The sequence below is a fragment of the Macaca nemestrina genome, chromosome 13 (genome assembly GCF_043159975.1).
Source record: "Macaca nemestrina isolate mMacNem1 chromosome 13, mMacNem.hap1, whole genome shotgun sequence".
Taxonomy (NCBI): domain Eukaryota; kingdom Metazoa; phylum Chordata; class Mammalia; order Primates; family Cercopithecidae; genus Macaca; species Macaca nemestrina.
This window is the reverse complement of record NC_092137.1, coordinates 116,604,689-116,628,009: the sequence shown is the minus strand read 5'-3', so window position 1 is coordinate 116,628,009 and position 23,321 is coordinate 116,604,689. Positions and strand designations below refer to the sequence as shown.

General features: G+C 38.0%; 1 protein-coding gene and 1 long non-coding RNA gene across 11 annotated transcripts in view; one reads left to right on the top strand and one right to left on the bottom strand.

The window, feature by feature from the left end:
• LOC105490126 (interleukin 1 receptor type 1) overlaps positions 1 to 21,683 on the top strand; it is a 144,570-nt gene extending 122,887 nt beyond the window's left edge. For all 10 annotated transcript variants that reach the window (XM_071077193.1, XM_071077194.1, XM_011755496.3 and 7 more), the window contains 9 exons: positions 6,791 to 7,025; positions 7,132 to 7,321; positions 8,141 to 8,309; positions 10,328 to 10,393; positions 13,489 to 13,606; positions 14,364 to 14,515; positions 16,274 to 16,417; positions 17,170 to 17,337; positions 18,055 to 21,683. In XM_071077193.1, the coding sequence (XP_070933294.1) occupies positions 6,791 to 7,025; positions 7,132 to 7,321; positions 8,141 to 8,309; positions 10,328 to 10,393; positions 13,489 to 13,606; positions 14,364 to 14,515; positions 16,274 to 16,417; positions 17,170 to 17,337; positions 18,055 to 18,461 (1,649 nt within the window). In that variant the 3' untranslated portion in view covers positions 18,462 to 21,683. The remainder of the gene's footprint in view (positions 1 to 6,790; positions 7,026 to 7,131; positions 7,322 to 8,140; positions 8,310 to 10,327; positions 10,394 to 13,488; positions 13,607 to 14,363; positions 14,516 to 16,273; positions 16,418 to 17,169; positions 17,338 to 18,054) is intronic.
• LOC105490125 (uncharacterized) lies at positions 16,807 to 18,119 on the bottom strand. Its single transcript, XR_011612093.1, has 2 exons — positions 18,031 to 18,119; positions 16,807 to 16,968 (listed from the first exon to the last, which is right to left on the bottom strand). It is a non-coding gene; the product is annotated as an uncharacterized lncRNA (long non-coding RNA).
• Positions 21,684 to 23,321: the final 1,638 nt, after the last annotated feature.

Genomic DNA, 23,321 nt, shown 5'->3' with positions numbered 1-23,321 from the left:
CTGAGGCCCAGTGAGGTTAAGAGCCCAAGGTCATGTGGCTAGTTTTGGAACATAAAGCTAAAATCTAGGTCTCCCATCTAGGTTCAGGCCTCTTTCTACTTGACTGCTGGTTGAAAGTGTGATACAGGAAATTCTGACTTTCATTTGGAGGAGATATTATGTGTAGTCTTTATGAACCCACAGCTGGAAGTCATCAAGATACAGTTCTTTTTCTTCTTCTTTCCATTTCTTCATTTTCTCTAATCTGTTCTCTGTGTGCCAGGTGCTAGCTACTGGGGATACAGCAGGGAATAGTGCAGACAGAAATACCTGCCTGCATAGGGTTTATATTCTTGTAGAAGAGACAGATAACAGATAAGTAGATATATATTGTGTCATATGATGGCAAGTATAGGGAGGAAAAAAACAGGAAAAAGGAGTATAAGGTTTTGTCATTAGAGTGGGCAGAAGGTTAATTTTTTGAATGTGGCCAGAAAAAACCTCCCTGAGAAGTTGACTTTTGAGTTGACCTTAAGGAAGGGGAAAAGAGAGCTATTTGGATATCAGATTGGGGTGTGGAAATATTCCAGGCAGCATGTGCAAAGGCCCAGAGGCCAAGAGTATTTGGCGTGCTTTCAGAATAAAAATATCAGCGAGGCTGGAGCATAGTGAGAGATGAGGGAAGTCATAAGGGGCCAGGCTATCTGGGTAATGGCAAGATGGCGGAGGGTTGATTATATAGAATGTTGCGCCCTTTCTTAGGGTCTTGGCTTGTAGTCTGGCTGAGATGGGAAAACTGCAGGGTTCTTTGTTCAGAACCAGAGAGGTGATCTGACTTATGTTTTGATTCCTGTTTTGAGAATAGAACCGAGGGAGCCAAAGAGAGAAATAGAGAAGCCAGTTAAGAGGTAAGCCATCATGATGGCTTTATCTAGGCAAGAAATGTTGATGGCTTGTCAAAGCATAGCAAGGAGAAGTGTGAAGCAGACAAATTTTGAAATATTTTGGGAACAGAACCAAGAGGGATTTGGAGTTGGGTCATATGTGAGGTGTGAGGGAAACAGAATAATCAAGAATTATCTTAGGAAATTTTGGCCTTAGCAAACACAAGGTGAAATTGCCATTGATGGGATAGGGAAGATCAGGTTTTCAGACTGGACGTGTTAAGTTTAGCTGTCCGTTAGATGTTTAAATGGTGGCTTTGACTAGGCAGTCTGCAGCCTGAGGGAAAGGTCTGGGTTGAATATATAAAATTGGAGACCTCAGCAAGTGGCTGGTATGAGAACCATGAGACTGAATGGGATCATGGAGTGTAGTTAGGAAAGGTAAGAACTTTAAGGACTGAGCCAGAGATTGACTTAAATTCCTTGGTTCAGTAAGTTTTCTCCCCTTTGCTGAGGGGCTCCATGTGTGTTGGAGCATGCCTTCAACATTAAGGCTGTTTACAACTCTGCCTTAGCCTTCACTTCCTGCTTGTGTATGACCTCAGAGTCATCCAGAAATGAGAGTCTGGTGCCTTCTATGCAATTTCCTGGGCATGCACACAGCCCTGCATACATGGGCACCCTTCTAGGTTCCCCAGGAATGTGTCAGAGCTTTTCAAGGCCCTCTGGAGGTTATGGCTCTGGTATTGCAGCTTTTGGTAGTTGTAAAAAGCAATTAACACTGAGTTTTTCCAGCAAACACCTTGGGGCTAGTGCTTTTTCTGTGGAGCTCTTGGTGAGGTCAATAACAACGCCACCCTATGAATGTGACTTTGAGGGCCTACTGGTCAAGTCAAAGAGTGGCAATGCTCTGGAAATGGGACTTTTTGAGGTGCTCCAAACCCTCTCTGTTCTTGCAAGCCTGCTGGTTTTCAAAGCCTTTGTGTCTGCGGAGCTCCTGCTATTCATGGCTGTCGTAGAGCTGGGAAGAGTAGGATGGGAGTCATTTAAGTTATAAAGCTACAAACCCTGCTGATCTGTGATTTGGCGTGTTTCTGTTTGTTTCCTTATTTTCTAATAAATGCTCTTCTGGTTATTGCAAGCCGTTGATTTTTGAAATTTTTTGCCAGTCTTTTTGTTGCTTTTTTGGAGGAATGATTTATGAGACCACCCCCGCCCCCCGCCATATCGGAAATCCTGCAAATTCAATTTCTTTGAATAGAAGATAGTATTAATAGATATAGGGCAATTCAGGCTATGTACTTCTTCTCGAGGGAGCTTTAGTAGTCTGGAAATTTTGCTCATTTCATTTATGTTATTACATTTATTGGCATAACATTGTTTATAATATTTCCTCATGACCCTTTACAAATTATTTAAAAAAGAGATGTCATCTTTAGTCTAGCTAAAGATTTATCAATTTTATTGTTTTTATGAAAGAACTGGCTTTTGGTATCTTTGATTTTTCTTCATTGTTCTTCTGTTTTCTATTTCATTGATTTCCTCTCTGATCTATATTACTATTTTCTTCTTACTTCTTCTGCTATATTAATTGTGTTTTTTATTTTCTGTGTCTTACATATTTTGACATTCTGGAAGGTGTTTCATATCTAGGGAGAGACTGCCCACCAAGGGCTAAGCAGTTCCTAGGTGTGTTGTGGACAGCTCACAGCTTGCCCTTCATGTGAGACTGCCTGACCCAAGACTGTACCCCACTCGCCTCCTTATCCAACTCTCACACACCCAAACCAATATTACCCCAGCCTCAATCAACACAGGGCCAGGTACCAGAGAACTAGGGACAGCCTCTATGCCCAAAGCCTGCAAAAATGGTTCAAACAGCCCAGTCTGAAGCTGTTTATGCTGTCCTGCCTTGCCTTTCCCATGGGAACCCCAGTAAAGACTCTGGCCTAGGCTTTCTTTTTGTTTCTGCTTCTGCCTCCTAACCCAATCTGGTGATTCTCTTTGTGGTTTTGCGTGGTATGGCATACCCCTTCTGTCCAAACCACTAAGTAATACAAATCTTTCAATGGCATTAGTCTCTGTTTTGTCACTCAGTCAGCTCCATAAATGAAGACTCAGGCGTAAAATCTCTGCTTGCTGCTTACTTTGGAATTACTTTGTTGTTTTTCTAGTTTCTTAAGGTAGAAGCTCAAGTCATCAATTTGAAATTTTTAAAAAATATATAGGATTTAATGCTAGCAATTTCCCTCTAAGTACTGCTTTCATTGAATGCCACAAGTTTTGATATGTTATGTTTTCCTTATCATTCAGATAAAATACTTTATATTCTTTTTGATTTCTTTGACTCATGAGTTACTTGGAGTATGTTAGTTTTCAAATATATGGGGATTCTTTAGATATCTTTCTGTTATTGATTTCTAATCTAATTCCATTGTCACCAGAGAATAAGTTTTGTTTAATTTGAATCCTTTTAAATTTACTGAGTCTTGGGTTATGGGGAAGAATATGGAAAATTTGCTCAGTTTTATGTGTGCACTTATAAAAGAGTGTAATGTTCTACTGTTGTTGATTGGAATTTTCTGCAAATATCAATTATGTAAAATTGGTTGATAGTGTTCAAATCTTCTATGTTGTTACTGATTGTTTAATTTTACTGCTTGTTCTATCACTCCTTGTGAGTGGGGTTTCTCTAGTTTCTTGCAGAACTAGTTTCTGTAGTTCTTGCAGTTCTATCAGTTTTGGCTTCATGTATTTTGAAGCACTGTTAGCAACTACCTAAACATTTGGTATTATTGTGTTCCTGTTGATTAATGACTTCTTTACTTTTTAAAAATTTATTTATTTATTTATTCATTTTTGAGACAAAGTCTCACTGTGTCGCCCAGGCTGGAGTGCAGTGGCACGATCTCAGCTCACAGCAACCTCTACCTCCTGGGTTCAAGTGATTCTTGTGCCTCAGCCTCCCAAGCAGCTAGGATTACAGGTGCCCACCACCACACCTGGCTAATTTTTTTGTATTTTAGTAGAGACAGAGTTTCACCATATTGGCCAGGCTGATCTCAAACTCCTGACCTCAGATGATTCACCTGCCTCAGCCTCCCAAAGTGCTGGGATTACAGGCATAAGCCACCATGCCCGGCCGACTTCTTTATTTTTATGAAATGCCCCTTTTTTGCTTGTAATTTTTTTTACTGTAAAATCTACTTTGATAATAATAGTCACTCAAGCTTTAATTAATTTTTATTAAGGTATAGTTGACAAAATTGTATATATTTACAATGTACAATGTGATGTTTTGGTATATGTATACAATTGTGATATGGTTAACCCTAGCTAATTAATCAAACTTTCTTTTCATGAGTGTTAGCATGGCAAATATTTTTCTTTTCTTTTTAATCTATTTTTACCTTTATTTATAAAATCTGTGTATGTAGGTGTATGTGTTTATGTTAGGCACCACATAGTTGGGCCTTTCTTTAGCCCATCAGATCATTTCTGCCTTTCAATGAGAGTGTTTAGACTATTTGAAATTTTAGTGTGATTATTCATATATTAGGGCTTAGTTCTGGGATCTTGCTATTTGTTTTTCTATTAGTCCCATCAATTCTGTTATTTTTTTCTCTCTTTTTGCTGCCTTTTAGATTAATTGGCATTTTTAGGATTCATTTTATTTCGCTTTTTGGCTTTTTATTCATAACTGTTTGTTGTGTATGTGTTTTTTAATGACTGCTCTGGGGCTTAAATAGCCATATCTAAGTTATCTCTGTCTGCCTTCAAGTGACACTATACAGTTTCACATATAGTATACAAAGTTAAGACATTATATTCCCATTTCTCCTTTCTTGAACTTTGCCCTATTCTTTCCATACGTGTTACTTCTTTGCTATAAACTTTATAGCATTTTGTTATTTTTTATTTAAACACTCAGTTTTCTTTAAAGAGATTTAAATAATAAGAAAGATGGTCTTATAATTACCCATTTTTGTTGCTATTCATTCTTTTGTGTAGATTCATTTTCATCTTAGAATATTGTCTTTTTTGAAGGACTTACATATTTCTTGTAATGCAGGTCTACTGGTGATGACATTTTACAGCTTTGGCAAATCTGAAAAAGTCAATATTTTTTCCTAAATTTTAAATATATTTTCACTGGATATGGAATTCTAAGTAGACTTTTTCTTTCAGTACTTTAACAATATTGTTTTACTCTCTTCTGGCTTGTATTGTTTTTGGAAAGAAGGCTGCATCATTTTTTGTCTTTGTCCTCTGCAATAATTGTGTCATTTCTCCCTGGCTACATAGAAGATTTTATCTTTGTCACTGGTTTTAAACAATTTGATTATTATGCGTTTGTAGTTTGCTTTATGTTTCTTTTGCTTGGGGTTCATTGTGATTTGGGAGCCTATGTATACATCAGTTTTGTCACATCTTGGAAAACTTCAAATATGTTTTCTGTTTTCCACATTTTTCTTCTTCAGCGATTCATACTACATGTATTGAAGTTGTCCTAAGTAAAATAATTCCCTGCCCATTTTATTCTGTTATTTTCTTCTCTGTGCTTAACTTTGGATAATTTCTAATGCTGTGTCTTCAAGTTCACTCATCTTTTTTTTCCCTGCAATGTCAAATCTGCCGTTAATCCCATCCATTGTTTTTTTATAACTCAACATTATTGTTTTCATCTCTAAAAGTTTTTAAAAATCTCTTTCATGTCTTCACCAATCATGTTTGATCTTTCCTGTAGCATCTTGAATAAATGGAATACAATAGTAATAAACTATTTTAATTTTTAAATTTATTAAGCCTATTGTCTGTGTCATTTCTGGGTCAGTTTTGACTGATCAATTTTTTTCCTCCTTATCATTGGTTGTATGTTACGGCTTCTCTGCATGCCTAATGATTTTTTTGAATGTTAGACATTGTGGATTTTACCATGTTGGGTGCTGGATATTTTCATATTCCCCAAAATGTTCTTGAGCTTTGTTCTGCCACATGATTGTTACTTGGAAATGGTTTAATCCTTTCGGGTCTTGCTTTTAAGCTTTATTAGGATCAGGAAAAAGTTTATTCTAGGCCTAATTTTCCCGAATGCCTGAGTCAGAAGCCTTCTGGGTACTGCGCCTGATGCCTTGTCATTCATGAGGCTTTCCACTCTGGCTGTTGGGAACAGCAACTGTTTCCAGCATTGATGTGCTCCACGTGTTACTCCCTCCAGTTCTTTTGACAATACTCCCTCTGGCCTTGGGTAATTTTCTTATATGCTTACGCTGACTGATAGATACTCAGCTGAAAACTTGGGGGAGACTCTCAGTTATCATGAGACTCTTTCTCCCTGTCATCATGCAGCTCTAAGTACTTGGGGACTCTGCCCTGCAAACTTTTCTACCCAGGTTCTCAGCTCCATCTCTTCAACTCACTGGGCTTTGCCTGTGTTTCTTCTCGGCAATGTCATGGCCTGGCTGTAATTTTGGACAACAGTAGAGCTCACCTCCTTTCTTCCCCATCTTTCTGGGATTTCTGTCCTTTGTTTTCTGATGTTCAATGTCTTGAATACCGTTGTTTCATATATTTTGTCCATTTTTTAGTTGTTCATCTGAGAAGGTAAATCCAGTTTCTGTTACTCCATCTTGTACTGAAAGGCATGACTCTCCTACATTATCCCCACTTTTTAGATGAGTGAAAAGTGGGTGAAGGAGGTTAAATAACTTGCCAAAGGCATAGCACACAGGCAGTAAGTGACACAGCTGGACTTGAATACGCTTCTCAGACTCCCAGGATAATGCCCTTATCACAAGGCTGTGAAGCTTTTATATGTAATGTGAATTGATATATTTAATAATCGATGTATTTCTTCGTAGATATTAAATCAAGAGACACTGACAGATTTTTTATATAAATTGCTTCCCCCCTTCTTCCTTTTAAAGATAAATGCAATGAACGTGAAGAAAAAATAATTTTAGTGTCATCTGCAAATGAAATTGATGTTCGTCCCTGTCCTCTTAACCCAAATGAATACAAAGGCACTATAACATGGTATAAAAATGACAGCAAGACACCTATATCTACAGAACAAGCCTCCAGGATTCATCAGCACAAAAAGAAACTTTGGTTTGTTCCTGCTAAGGTAGAAGATTCAGGACATTACTACTGTGTGGTAAGGTGAGAGAGGAATTAGTATGTTACAAACGTGTTCTAGTTTCCTGCAGTTGTTAAGGACAGAAATACTTTTAATAATGCTTAACTTACCTATTTTATTTTGTTTTAGAAATTCATCTTACTGCCTCAGAATTAAAATAACTGCAAAATTTGTGGAGAATGAGCCTAACTTGTGTTATAATGCAGAAGCCATATTTAAGCAGAGACTACCCGTTGCAGGAGATGGAGGACTTGTGTGCCCTTATATGGAGTTTTTTAAAGACGAAAATAATGAGTTACCTAAATTACTGTGGTATAAGGTAATTTTATTTTAAATATGACATTTCACTTTTCCGGAAAATAAAATAGTTCCCTGGACAATAGAATGAATCTGCAAGGTACCTTTTTATTTTGCATATTGTTTTCTCTTTAATGGTGACACTTGATAGGGAACCTAAAAAGAATAATAAGACTGCATTCACTTAATTTGAAGGTTAACTAGAAACTTACTTGCTATTGTTTTTATTTAATTTAATAAGATGTAATTGAGAAAAGTACTATAAATAGATATTTAAAGAGAAGGCTGATTATAAGCTTAAGGTATTTAAGATATAACTATTTATTATAAAATATACTATGTGTGTTTTATTAAAGCTATGGTCTTCAAATAACCTGCTAGTTTCCATAACTGTCTTAAAAGTGAGTCGACTAGCTTTCCATGTAACACCCCATGTTGTGGTATCTTTAATCTGCCTAGTCTGGTGGAACTCAAATGGGGAATCTTCTCGTAGAGCGTAAGACATACTAAATAAATAATATCAATGAAGAAATGAAGTGCAGTATTGTTAAGAAACTATATAGTGTTAACTTTTTTTCAAACATGTTTTTCCTGCAAAATAAATTGGCATTCACTTCTTGTACTATGAAGTCTCATAGACTTGAAAACTTAATGTCATAGGAATATAGTTAACCGTTTCCAAAAAACCAATATTAAAACTTACTCTATGTAAGGAAGTTTTCCAGTCTCTTTCTAAAAATATAACGTTTGCTAAGGTGAAAAAAATGGAGTTCCTTTGACTGGTAGATTGGGGAAAGTTATTGGTTATTGGTTTTCAATGCTTCTCTCTCCCTTTATCTAGGATTGCAAACCTCTACTTCTTGACAATATACACTTTAGTGGAGTCAAAGATAGGCTCATCGTGATGAATGTGGCTGAAAAGCATAGAGGGAACTATACTTGTCATGCATCCTACACATACTTGGGCAAGCAATATCCTATTACCCGGGTAATAGAATTTATTACTCTAGGTGAGTCATAGCTCCAGCCCTAGAAGGTTTAGATCTGGGAAGGCCCAGAGACTATGATTGTAATATTACTTTCATTGTCCATGAAGAAACAAAATCCAAGACGACCTCAGTGATACCACAAAAGTCACATGGCTTTAGTTTTGTTTTTTTTGTTACTAAACACTATGTAATGTTTTCCATTCCTGCTTCAGATGTAGTTTTAATTAAATAGAGACATTATGAGCTGTGTTTTCCAACTGATCTAAGAGGGTTGTTCTTTGGCATGGCTAAAAATGGTTCTTACTGAAAGCTCTGGGGCTCCCTCTGACTGGAATATGGGAATGTTCTGAGAGCTTGCACTTGGGGAATCTCAGTGAGTCTCAGTGTCTAGCAGCAAGCATGGGTGTGGACACTAATGAGCTTTGGAATAAGTCACATTTCCAGCATCTACCTCCTGTTTGTTCTGTGTTAGGTGTTAACCTCTCTAAGCCTGTTTCCTCTTCTGTAACAAGATGATGCAATCTCCCAAGATTATTGGGAAGATTAGAGATATGGGGTCCACTAAACTCGTGTGCCTGGTGCAAAGAAATGCTTGGTGCAAAACAGCTATGCAATTAATAGGTGTACGGTGATTGTTCTTGTTCATTTTCTTGTGTCTTTCAATTCTGCATTAACCATGTTTCATATTGAAAACTATATCACAACAAAATTAAACAAAATGCGCAAATTACCAGGGGATAGTCAGAATGCTCAAACTTTTTGTAAATAATGAGATGTTGTAAGCTTTATGTAATATAAGAAGTGTTATTCCAACCAGAACTTTTTTGTAGGTTAGAGGGGTATCTATTAGTAGTTATGCTGGGACAACAGGTATAAATTGGGACTATCCCAAGCAATCTCAGAATATGATCACCCTATAAATGGCTTCACTTTTCTAGTTATATAATACTTTATTTTCCTAAAAATATTTTTATTAAACAAAAGTTAATTCCTTGCCATGGTCCTTGCCATTCACAAGCATCAGTGAATCCTAATTTTCAGTGGTCTTTGTATCAAACCATGTTCTTGAGTCTTTAGCAGCCTGTCATTGGGTAGCTCTGGTCTGTCTTTCCTGAAACATAGCAACCAAACCAGCAAGTAGAACCTGAGAAAGAACTGGGCACTGGGGAATATTTAAGCTAGGTTGAGTGTGTTTTAGATACTCTCTGTTCCCTTTTCTGATCCCATTTGTAGAAACAATATACTCTACTCCGGGTGGGGTAATATTTTGTTTTCTTCCCAAGGCCCACCCCAATGATGCTTAGTGCTTTTTGTTCACTCAAGGATTCAAAAATATTTATTAAGCATTTACTATGTTTCAGGAACTGTTATAGGTATACGTTAGGGAACAAAAGAGAGAATATCCTACCTTCATGGTGTTCACTTTTTTTTTTTTTTTTTGACTGGGGGAATACCAAGTACTCAATTTTATAGTTTCTCATAGTTTCTTCATGGCCACAGGTCAACCCCTGAAGCCAATCTTTTCATAAATAAGTCAGATTAATTTCTGGGGCTCCTTGATACTTCTTTTTGCCTATTTTAATAAATTACAGCATTATTCCATAACCCTGTAGTTCTCACTACTGGGTCATTACCACAGTCATTAAATGCAAGCAGGTCTAGTACTGATTAGCCCTGCTGGCCAATAACACCCAATTCAAGGAACTAACTTCCCACTACTCTTGCCTTTCCTGATGTGCTTTCACTTATGAGAGGCACTTGTCTGGGGACCCAGGGACCTGGTGATGTGTTTTTTTTCAGTTGCACCCCACTCTATGGGTTCACAAGGTCTAGCTCTGCCCCAGGGTTCACAGGGTGCTGTGACCTCTGCCTCAGCTTTCTTCCTTCACTTTCTGCCTCCTGTCTCCTGGCATATGTGCTTTGAACACTTGATGGAGTATCTGGCCAGAAGTAATTTAGTGTATTTTGCTAAGTGTTGTCGTCACTTGAGATTCTGATCTATAAGAGACTGACAAACCTTATGAATGTTTTTCTTTCAGAGGAAAACAAACCCACAAGGCCTGTGATTGTGAGCCCAGCTAATGAGACAATAGAAGTAGACTTGGGTAAGTGGGCTCCAGTCAGGATATGTTGGAATCAGTTTTTTTTTAAACGTGAGAGTACGATAAATTGTATCTTTACTATATACAATCCAAGCCATTTACTGCATATATCTATAATTAGAGGGAAAGTGACACAAATTATATCTTAATTTTTTTCTATTTCTTGCCTCTATGGCAAACATCTTGCCATGTCTGATATCTCCAGCCCTACTTTTCTGTGGACACTTACTACCATGAAAACACCAACCAGACACTAAGGTTAAAAGGCCTAGGAACCAGCAATGCTGTTGACTGGTACAGAGTTAAAATATTTAATGACAAAATTAGGGTTTGCTGTAATAGTGAATCAATAGAGCAGGTGTTACTTATCTCTGAATTAAACAAAAATTATATTTGACATCTTAGAGAACTTCTGAAGAATTAATTATTGTACGATAGACATCAGCAGTGTTACAATTTCAGGACTGGATTTCTTATGACCAGATCCAAGCTTTGAGTCAGAAGAGTAAGACTACAGGCCCCAAAGATGGTAGTCATTCTAGAAAAGTACTTTTCCAAGTTAGTGAACATTTTTTATTCAAGAATAAAGAACCCCACAAGCGTCTAGTTCTGCACTGTTGAGTGCAGTAGTTACTAGCCACATGGGGTTACAGACGTGTAAAATTAAATTAAGTCAGTCGATTCATTTAGTTAAATTAAAAATTAGTTCATCTGTCACATTAGCCATATCTCAAGGGCTTAACAGCCACATGTGACAAGTGACTACTGTAGAGATAAGCACAAATATAGAACATTTCCATCATCACTGAAAGTTCTACTGGAAACCACTGATCCAGAGAGAAAAAGTGATTCTTTGTATCAGAGGACCCAAAATAGGCTGGCCTTGGAATTGCCTTCTGTAACAGTAACTACATGACAGCAGTCAAGAACCATACAGAGGTTCGAAGGTTCATGTTTGTGATCTGCGAATTCTGTACTTGGCCAGTTCTGTACTTGTTATTTATGGTAGAAGGTGGTAGAAAGGCATTCTTAGATAGAAACAAAAACGTCAAAACTCAAAATTAAATATGGGCCAATAGGCTCTAGAATAATGTTTCTCAATCATCTTTTTTGTTTTAGATTGTTCCCCTTTAGAGTCTTAAAAAGTCTTCCTCCACCTAATTCTCTTTCCTGTCTTCAAATTTCAATACCACAGTGATTTTTATGTCTGCTGATATACTGTGGCCCTTTGGAGTACCACAAACCATGTAATATCTAAGGTTTTGTTGCCTCTTCCCCAAGAACCAGGTTTTGCCCTGCTGGCCACAGCCCCTGTTGGAAGTGCCTGCCCCAGAAGTGTGTAATTGAGGGCTCTGATGCCTAGGCTGCATTGATCTCTCAATCTAAAAAAAAAAGCTTCAAATTAGGAAATAATTATTTTAATGTATTGTATTGACAGTGGATCAGAAGCATATAGTACCCTGTCGTAAGATTATCCTGAAGGGTGTTAAATAGGCAATAAGATCCCATACCATTACTCCTAAGATGACTTAGAAAAATAGGAATTGAGAGATACTTCCTTAACTTAATAAATAACATCAGTGCAAGCCAATAGTCACTAACATTCTTAATGGTGAAATACTATAGACCTTCTCACTAAAGCCAAGAGCAAGACAAAGATGCCCATGTAACCACTATTACTGAACACAGTCTAGAAGTGCCTACTAATGCAATTGAAGGAAAAAAACAAGGTATGCTTACCACAAGGGAAAAAAGACATTTTTATTAGTGTTTCCAGATCATACAAATCCCAAGAAAATCGCTGGGAAATACTAGAATTAATTCTATATAAATTGGTCAGATAAAAAATTAACATTTAGAATTAATGTTCTAAAATATAAGACTTTTTTAGCAATAACCAGCTAGAAAGCATAATAGGAAAACAAATGCCATTTGCACCAGTAAATGTCTTAGAAGTGTCCATAAAATATCTTAGAAAAATTTTGAAAATATGTGGAATTTATAAGAGAGGAAAAAAACTAAAAAAAAACCCAAAACCCTGAATATTAATCTCAGGAAAACTGAAATTTAAAGCATGCATCCAGCCGGGTGTAGTGGCTCAGGCCTGTAATCCCAGCACTTTGGGAGGCCAAGGTGGACAGATCACTTGAGGCCAGGTGTTTGAGACTAGCCTGGCCAAGATGTTGAAACACCGTCTCTACTAAAAATACAAAAATTAGCTGGGTGTGGGGGTGCATGCCTGTAGTTCCAGCTGCTCAAGAGGCTGAGGCATGAGAGTTGCTTGAACTCAGGAGGAGGTTATATTGAGCTGAGATTGCGCCGCTGCACTTCCAGCCTGGGTGACAGCGAGACTCTGTCTCATTAAAAAAAATGCAATTAAATAATGGATAGAGGGATAACAGTTTTTAAAAGCAAGGTCAATGAGCACCAAGCTAACAAAAAGCATGTTGACTTACCATGAATTCAAGAAATGTAGATGAAAACTTAAGTGACATTTTCTTCTCTCAAAAGGCAATGTCTAACCAAAAACACTTGTTATCTGGTGGTTTGGGGGAAAATCGTGCTCACATACTCTACTGCAGAGAATGTAGACTGATACAGCCTCACTAAAGAGAGGAGGTTAGCTTTTAAAATATGTTTCTTTAATTCAATCCTACTTCCAGATTTTAATACTTCAGGATGTGTACAAACAAGGATATTCATTAAAATATTAATCTTAATAATGAAAAATTAGGAAATTGTGTTCATCAATAGGAAATAGTTAATCATAGTGTATATGTATTATGGAGTGCTAAGCAGCCATGACACAGTCCATTTTGGAAGACAAATCATGTGGGCCCAAATTCCCAATCCACAGTAATTTCAAAATAGTAGGCAATAAGACCCCATTTCAAAAATTGCATGTGTTCACAGAGAAGATAAGGAATGAGATACATAAGGTTACTAATGGTGGTTTTCTCTGGGTGGTGGGTTTAGGGTAATTTTCCTTTTTCTTTGTGCATTTCTATATTTAAAATTTTAATTCAATAGCCATTTATTAATCTAGATAGATCAGAAAAGATCAATTAATGTTACGATTAAAAATACATTCTTTGCAGGATCCCAGATACAATTGATCTGTAATGTCACTGGCCAGTTGAGTGATACTGCCTACTGGAAGTGGAATGGGTCCTTCATTGATGAAGATGACCCAGTGCTAGGGGAAGACTATTACAGGTATGTATGCTCAGAGTCATTCACAGTTTGATATTAAATCCCACATGGTATTTTCTATAACCTTGTTGGTTTAGTTTAAAAGCAAGTGTTAGTTGCTCCTCACCCTTTGCTGCCCTTTTTATTTTGCTAAGTAGAATTTACAAGATCTTGTACATTTAAGATAAAAAGTACATGCCATTGTGGTGCAAATTACAGGCCACTTAGAAGCCTTTCTCTTAAGTTATACATATTGCAACATTTCAACGAAGCAATTATCTTTCATTATTCTTCATATTCCTCAAGTAGCTTAGAAGAGACTCATTAATGAGCTCAAGAATCAGGCAATCCACACTGCTGTCAAAAGCCTCTACTGGTTTCCTACTGCTCATCTATGGGACAAGGATCTCCTGTCCTATGACTTCTCCTTCACATCACCTGCGAAGCACTTTGTCATCTGCCCCAATCTCCTCTGTTTAGTATATTGTATATTATTCTCTGTGCCCCATGGAGACCACAATGCATTTGTCTACATTTTTCTTCTTGGAAGTGGTAATTTTTTGCTTTCTCTTCTCCTGAGCCTGTTACTGACAGTGGTCTTGGGGTTGTAAAATCTCAGATTAGTGTTGCCAGCAGTCTGAATATTGTGACTATGATTGGGCAGGGTGATTATTTCAGCTGCAATTTTGTCACCAATAAGGAAATACACAGGGTATACATGTTGTATTTGTAATCGATGCAATTTACTTACACAAGTTTATTTACTCTCTCTCGTGAATAGTGTGGAAAATCCTGCAAACAAAAGAAGGAGTACCCTCATCACAGTGCTTAATATATCAGAAACTGAAAGTAGATTTTATAAACATCCATTTACCTGTTTAGCCAGGAATACACATGGTATGGATGCAGCATATGTCCAGTTAATATATCCAGGTAAACAACAAGCTAATTGAAACACAATTTTGTTTTACCGTAGTAAGATTCCATGACCTTGAAGTTTGAAATGCCATTTCCTCTGCTTAGAACACTCTTCACTTCCTCATTACCTAGGTAACTTCTATTTCTCTTTTACTCTGTCTTCTTGGAAGCTTTTCTGTCCTGCTGCCTGCCCTTAACCCAGCTCTCAGCCCAAAGAGAGGAGGTTAGGGCCTCTGTATTTACTTCTGTAGCACCATATGTCACAGGATCTCTGGTACTTAGTTTTCTATACTTAACTGTCAATTCTGTGATGGTGGCAACCATTTATTTTAGTAATCATTCTATTTCCACAGCTAATGGCAAGTTAGGTCTGGTACATTGTAGGTACCTAATGAATATTTTGAAGTAAGTGACTACATTGATGGATACATAGAGTAAGATTAAATAAATATCCACTTTCAAAGAGGACATCAAAAGTCACTGGGTTTCATGAATTGGTATAATAAAACATAATATTGAAAGTATTTGTGAAACATTTTAAGGTAATTTGTGGTTTAATTAAAAATAGGATATTGTAATTGTGTGCATGGAAGAATATCTGAAAGACCCTAAAAATTAACTTCTATCTATGTTTAAATACTAGCAGCATACAAATAGAAATTACATTTAAAAGATAACATTTATGGTAGCATAAAAAATCATCAAATACTTAAAAATAAATCTAGCAGAAGCTGTTCAAGACCTCTGTAATACAAACCAAAAAATATTGAGATAAATTAGAGAAGAACTAAATGGAGGGATATACAATGTTCATAGATTGAAAGACTCAATATTATGAAGATGTCAGTTCTCCCCAACATGAATGTATGGATTCCAAAAAATTTTAATCAAAATCTCAGCAGCATTTGTGCAAGTGAGAGTCAGTGTTTGTATGGGTGTGTTTTTGTGGACACCTGTAAAAGTCACAGGGAACTGTAAAGGACCAAGTATAGTCCTGGTGGTCTTAAATAGGAAAAATAAATCTGGAGGATTATTACTACAGGCATCATGATCTTGTATGAAGAGACAGTACTTAAGATCGTAAATGTGAACTATCATTTGGGCCAGCTGGTTATTTGTCTGGAAAATGGTATAACTTGATTTCTATTTTGTATCCAAATCATTTAAATTGGAAAAGTAAATAAAGCTTTTAGATTCCCTTTTCTGGATGCTTACATGGTTCCTGATATTTAGAAGGTACTTTCTTTTTCTTTCCTGTTTCTTCTTCTCTAGCTCCTTCCCCATCACCTACTCCATCTGCTCCCCGACTTCCTCTGTAATTATTGAATAACTAAGTAGGGAAGGAGGCCAGGAGAATGTGGAAATGTGAAACTTCCCTAAGCCTCTACCTTTTTCCCTTTCCACCAGTCTTTACCCAATGGACTCTCTGACCTCAGGGAACTTTTGTAGGCTTTTGAGTGATTTTAACTTTTCCCTGTTTTACTGTGGAATGCTGTATCCTGTGGTCTTTGGTATTTTTTTTCCGTGTTATTGTATATTATACTATTTAGGTAGAAACTTCATAGAATGCACCTTAGTTTTATATAATCCATGCTAGATTGCTTTGTACGTTAGTATCCATTCCGAAGTGATAATCATGAATGAGTTAATACTGTCTGAATACAGGCCAGTCCCAAATATGGTCTTTCTGAGATGAAGATATTTAATTTGCTGTGCTCAAAGTTTTAATTCTTTTTGGTTCTAATATATTTTCTCCTCTTTTTTTTCCTATAGTCACTAAATTCCAGAAGCACATGATTGGTATATGTGTCACATTGACAGTCATAATTATGTGTTCTGTTTTCATCTATAAAATCTTCAAGGTTGACATTGTGCTTTGGTACAGGGATTCCTGCTATGATTTTCTCCCAATAAAAGGTATAATTTTGTATTCCATGCAGTATTTCTTGTTGGAGATAGGGGATAGTTAGGAGATGTAGAAGATGACTAAGAGGGTTTTTACTTAAGTTCTAAAATGAAAAGTGGCATATACAAGAATATTAGTTATATTTACACAGAATTATAGTTTTATAACTCATTAGGCTGAATATCATTGTTTTCTAAGTTCCTGCCTCAACATTCATATTGGTAGAATAAACAGGTATTTAGAGCATCTGTTTATAAATTCTGTTATGCACAAGCCATTGGGAGGCCTTGCTCTGTGATGAGTAGAACAGACATAGATCTTACCTTAATGAAAGAAATTAAATGACTAGATCTTCGTGCATCGGGGAGGTTCTCTCTCTCTTCTTTGTTTAAACTTTGCAAAAAAAAAAAAAAAAAAAAAAAAGGAATACCACAATGTCTAAAAAAAATGGATAGAATTCAGGGCTGAGACCTTTGGGGAAGAAGATGAGAACAGTGAGACTTTAAGGATGGCTCTATACTAAGAGTATACGAGGCAGCCTCCAAATAGAAGAGCAAATTTGCTGTAAAACACAAGAAATAGAAACCTTGTAAGAGATGAACACTTTTTAAAGGGATTATATTTTTGGTATTGCTGCTTCAGTCATGCCATTGTACAAAAAAAAGATGAATAGTTCATTATGAAATGAATGTTTGTGATATTAACTTTATCAAATCTCTTATTTTTGCCTTGTGGTTCTAAATACATTATGTTTTTCCTTTAGCTTCAGATGGAAAGACCTATGACGCATATATACTGTATCCAAAGACAGTTGGGGAAGGGTCTACCTCTGACTGTGATATTTTTGTGTTTAAAGTCTTGCCTGAGGTCTTGGAAAAACAGTGTGGATATAAGCTGTTCATTTTTGGAAGGGATGACTACGTTGGGGAAGGTATGTGTGTCATGGAACAAAGTAAAGGCTTATTGTTATAAAAGTACTTAGTAAAATGTGGATTCCATCTTTCCAGAAGATTGTGGCATAGGGGTATATGTTTCACAATTTAAAGAACCTCTTCAGAAGTGTATGATGATTTTTACATTAAATGCAAAGTATTTACTTCTCACATATTTTGTCAGAGAAATAATTAAGTGATTTTCATTTCGTTTTGAAAAACTTAATGACTAGTTAAACCCAACAGTTGCTTTACAACTGATACAATAAAACAGGAGTGGTAGAGATCAAATGATTGAATAGTAAGTTTTTAAAATTCCAACAAAGTTTTCTGAGTTCTAAATGACATATTTGTCTTTTGAGGGCCAATTTTTGAATTCGTCTATAAAATGGGAGGTTTGCAGTTGCTCACGCCTGTTATCTCAGCACTCCGGGAGGCCAGGGTGAGAGGGTTGCTTGAGCTGAGGAGTTTGAGGCTGCAGTGATCCAAGATCATGCCACCTCATTCCAGTGTGAGCAACAGAACAAGAGCCTGTCTCTTAAAATTAATTAATTAACTAATTAATTTTAAAAATGGGAAACTCCTTTAATTTTACATAAGGCAAGAAAGAGGCATTAGGAGCCATAGGGTTGAAGAAAGCCGTGTGTGACTTTGGTTCAGGAGAGAATGATGATAAATAGAAATTTACTTACTATATTGTGCTTCCTGTTTTTCAGACATTGTTGAGGTCATTAATGAAAACGTAAAGAAAAGCAGAAGACTGATTATCATTTTAGTCAGAGAAATATCAGGCTTCAGCTGGCTGGGTGGTTCATCTGAAGAGCAAATAGCCATGTATAATGCTCTTGTTCAGGATGGAATTAAAGTTGTCCTGCTTGAGCTGGAGAAAATCCAAGACTATGAGAAAATGCCAGAATCAATTAAATTCATTAAGCAGAAACATGGGGTTATCCGCTGGTCAGGGGACTTTACACAGGGGCCACAGTCTGCAAAGACAAGGTTCTGGAAGAATGTCAGGTACCACATGCCAGTCCAGCGACGGTCACCTTCATCTAAACACCAGTTACCGTCACCGGCCACTAAGGAAAAACTGCAAAGAGAGGCTCATGTGCCTCTCGGGTAGCATGGAGAAATTGCCAAGAGTTCTTTGGGTGCCTCCTATCTTATGGCGTTGCAGGCCAGGCTGTGCCTCATGCTGACTTGTAGAGTTCATGGGATGTAACTGTATCATCCTTTATCCCTGAGGTCACCTGGAATCAGGAATCAGATTGTTAAGGGAATAAGCCATGATGTCAATAGCAGCCCAGGGCACTTCGGAGGAGAGGGCTTGGGAAGATCTTTTAGAAAGGCAGTAGGCTGGGTGTGGTGGCTCACGACTATAATCCCAGCACTTTGGGAGGCTGAAGTGGGTGGATCACCAAAGGTCAGGAGTTTGAGACCAGCCCGGCCAACATGGCAAAACCTCATCTCTACTAAAAATAAAAAATTAGCTGGGCATGGTGGTGCACGCCTGTAATCCCAGCTACATGGGAGGCTGAGGCAGGAGAATTGCTTGAACCCGGGAGACGGAGGTTGCAGTGACCTGAGTTGGGGCCACTGCTCTCTAGCCTGGCAACAGAGTGAGACTCCATCTCAAAAAATAAAAAAAAAAAAAAGAGGCAATAAATGCCCTCTCTGAATGTTTGAACTGCCAAGAAAAGGCATGGAGACAGCAAACTAGAGGAAAGGGCATGCAGGAAATGGCCACCATCTATAGATGGCTTTGTTAAGTCATCCACAGCCCAAGGGCGGGGCTGTGCCTTGTCTGGGGATCCCGTGGAGTCACTGGCCCTGGAGCGGCTCTCCTGAGAGGTGCTGCAGGTGAAGTGAGACTGACACCTCACTGAGGAAGGGAGATGTATTCTTGGAGAACTTTCCATCTGCTTGCATTTTCCATACACATCCCCAGGCAGAAGTTAGTTTCCAAAGACCGAATTTTATTTTACATATGTTGAAAGCTCACTTCACTGAACAAAGGCATTCTCTGGTATTCCAAGGTTTTGAAGTCATCTTAGCTTTCCACAGGAGAGACAGAACTTAAAAAGCAACAGTAGCAGGGAATTGATCCACTTCTTAATGCTTTCCTCCCTGGCATGACCATCCTGTCCTTTGTTATTATTCTGCATTTTACATCTTCAGAGGGACAGCTCCCTAACGGCTTCGTCCCTCCGCAACGTCCCTTGCATAGCCCACACATGAACCGTCCTTTCTGTGATGCTGCTCTTCTGTCATCCCGCTCCTGCTCAAACACCTCCCGCAGGCTCCACCTGTTGGAGCTGAAGCCCATGCTCTCCCACCAGCACGTCACTCCCAGCCCGCCTCCCTGCCCTGTCCTCCAGCCTCCCCTTGCTGTCCCGCTGTGTGAATTCCCAGGTTGGCCTGGTGGCCATGGCGCCTGCCCCCAGCACTCCTCTGTCTGTGCTCTTGCCTGCCCCCCTTCCTCCTCCTTTGCCTAAAAGGCCTTCTCTTACTTTCTCCAGCTGATCAGAATTTTACCGAAATTCAGAACATCCTCCAATTCCACAGTCTCCAGGAGACTTTCTTTCCCTAAGAGGCGACTCCCTCTCCAGCCCTCTCTCTCCGGTCAGGCCCACGGCAGTGACGGCAGTGAGCACGTCAGGGAGGCTGGTCTCCCTCCAGCTGGAATCGCTGCTGTCTGAGGAAGAGGCTGTGGGTGGCTGTCTCTGTCCCTCACTGCCTTCCAGGAGCAATTTGCACATGTAACATAGATTTATATAGTGCTTTATGTTTAAAAACATTCCCCAGTTGTCTTATTTAATTTTTGCAATTATTTTAATTTTATACATAGAGAAAGTGACCTATTTTTTTAAAAAATCACACTCTAAGTTCTATTGAACCCAGGACTTGAGCCTCATTTCTGGCTTTAGTCTGGTGTTCTGAGTACTTGATTTCAGGTCAATCATGGTCCCCCCTCACTCCACACTGGCACATTTGTGAGAAGAAATGACATTTTGCTAGGAAGCGACTGAGTCTAGCAATGCTTTTATTCAAGACACCAAATTCCGAACTTCTGAATGTTGGAATTTTCAAAAATTATATTTAGATTTTATGAAAAACTCTTCTACTTTCATATATTCTTTCCCTAGAGGCAAACATTTCTTAATATGTTTCATTTTCATTAAAAATGAAAGCACATTTTTTTTTGGTATAGAAAAAATATTTTTTAAAATGGGATGACAGGCCTCAGAATAATTGGAGAAACCCTGCAAAACCAGAAAGCCAAATTTATATGCCACCAATTGCAGGACACAAGCACAGTTTTATGAGTTGTATGAACATGGGCGGGTCTTCTGGTGTTTATATTTCTCGTATTTAATATGGGTGAACACAAACTTTTATTTGGAATAATAATATTCCTCCTAAACAAAAACACATTGAGTTGAAGTCTCTGACTCTTGCCTTTCCACCTGCTTTCTCCTGGGTCCACTTTGCCTGTTTTAAGGACCAGTGCTGTTCTGGAACTGCTGTTCCAACAGACAGGGCCTAGCTTTCATTTGGCACACAGACTGCAGCCAGAAGCCCATGGGTCAGGGATGTCACGTCCCGAAAAGCCTATTAGAAGTTTTACAAATTTAATTTTGCAGATTATTTTAGTCTGTCATCTAGAAAATGTGTGAGCACCCATAGTGCCAAGAAAGCAAGCCAATTTGGAAACTCAGGTTAGTGACAAAATTGGCCAGAGAGTGGGGGTGACGAGGACCAAGAATTACAAGTAGCATGGCAGCTGGAATTTGAGGAAGGACAAGAATCAGTGGATAAGCCTGGGTGGAGGAGGATCCAAACAGAAAAGTGCAGAGTTATTCCCTATCTTCCAAGGGTTGGATTCTGGAGGAAGAAGACACATTCCTAGTTCCCCGTGAACTTCCTTTGACTTATTGTCCCCCCACTAAAACAAAACAAAAAACGTTTAATACCTTCCACTTTAATTAGATTTTCTTGCAGTTTTTAATGGTATTATTAAAAAGATGCCCTAAGTGTTGAAGAAGAGTTTGCAAATGCAACAAAATATTTAATTACCGGTTGTTAAAACTGGTTTAGCACAATTTATATTTTCCCTCTCTTGCCTTTCTTATTTGCAATAAAAGAAAAGGTATTGAGCCATTTTTTTAACTGACATTTTTGATAAATTATGTTTGTACTAGCTTATGATGGAGTTTTTTAAACCTGTTTATATAATTTTGCAGCAGAAGCCAAATTTTTGTATATTAAAACACCAAATTCGTGTACAGCATGCATCACGGATCAATAGACTGTACTTATTTTCCAATAAAAGTTTCAAACTTTGTACTGAGTGTTATCCTTGAGAATCTGTTCTTTGTCTGGTCCACAGCTTACCTGCGCATCTTCACATTCCCAGGCCTGAACAAGGTGAGGAGACCTGCTGCAGAGAGTTCTTCCTGTTGCGCGGAGGGGGTGGGGAGGGGCTGGAGGAGGGGAGGGGAGTGGAGGTCAGAGGCTATTGGCCTAACAGTGAGCCCTAACTCCCTTCTTCTAGCTAAACTCTACTCCCTCTGCTCACCTGCTTCTAAAATGGATTAAAATGTGAGCCTTATCATTAACTTGTTTATTGGCTTCTTATGAATTTACAATTAACTTACCATTTACCTGTCCAAAAATGATGAAGGGGATATTTGTATAGACTTTTACATTTTACAAAGGGCTTTTATTTATTTTTTCCTTTGACCCAGAAGGTGGGTAAAATTGGTGAACTTGCTCTCCAAAATGCATGCTCTAAAGCTTGTTAACTCTGATGGTCAGAGATGACACCCAGTCAGTGCCTCCTTACCTCATAGCAATGCTAAAGGGCAGGTGACTCTGTCAGTACCTGGGGAGAAGGGGCAGATTGGCTTAGAGTCTGAGTCCACTATGAATGAACACTGCCTCCACCATCTACCTGGGGTGAAACTTTAGGCAAAGTACTTGAGCCTCAATTTACTCATTATATAGGTATAATATGTAACTCACAGAATTAGGATTAAAAAGATTAAATATATTATGACAAGTCTAGTGCTTAGCCTAAAGCTGGTTCTCAGAAAATGGTTGCTTTGTTAGTAGCAGTTCTATGAATTGCTTATCTGAAGTCCTATTAGAATGTGCAAATGGAAGGGATAGAGAGGAGTTATAAATTAGAAATGACAATTGACACTACGGACAAAGTACACAATGTCAAATTGAAGTTGTATAACCACAGAGGCCAGGAGCCCTGTCCAGCCCACAGCCCCTCCACCAGCCCCCAGCCTGAAAGAATGTTTCTCACTGGAGGAGTTCAGGGAGCTTTGCACCACATTTTGGTTATGATACCAGTTAATGTGCAAACCATTAGGAAAATCAGTGCTAACCACCATTTAAAAGTCATCCTTTTTCCTCTCTTCATCAGGTAACTTTTCCCCAGTAAATGCAAAATAGGTTTTTAGGGAGTCTGTGGAATTATTTTACAACAAGAATGCCATCTGGTAGAAAAAGACCCGGGACTAAATTCCTGCACTGTCACAGCTTTGAAACCAGAACACAGCACCTGGTTGTATGGAACCTCCATTTTCTCATGTGTAAAACAGGACTTCCTATATTACAAGATGTTTATATGTAGAAAGCCTCTGTCCAGTATATGGGATAGAATCTCAAAATATATTTTCTTAGTTTTATCACTTGATGAGTACAGATAAAACAAAAAAACTTATTCATCCAAAATATATATTTTTCAAATGCTAGGGTTTTAGGTGTGTGTGTGGGTTGAGGGGCGATATAATGTTGGTGTTAACTTTTAAGTGATCACAGCTGCTACCTAATCCCATTTTAGCAAGTCAGGATCTGGTTTAGCATTTTTCATATAGTACATTCCCCAAGTAGTAATTGAAGGACTTCTAAGCATAAATACCATGCAATTATGAAATCAGAGATTTCCTCCAGCTTATTTGTCAAAAGA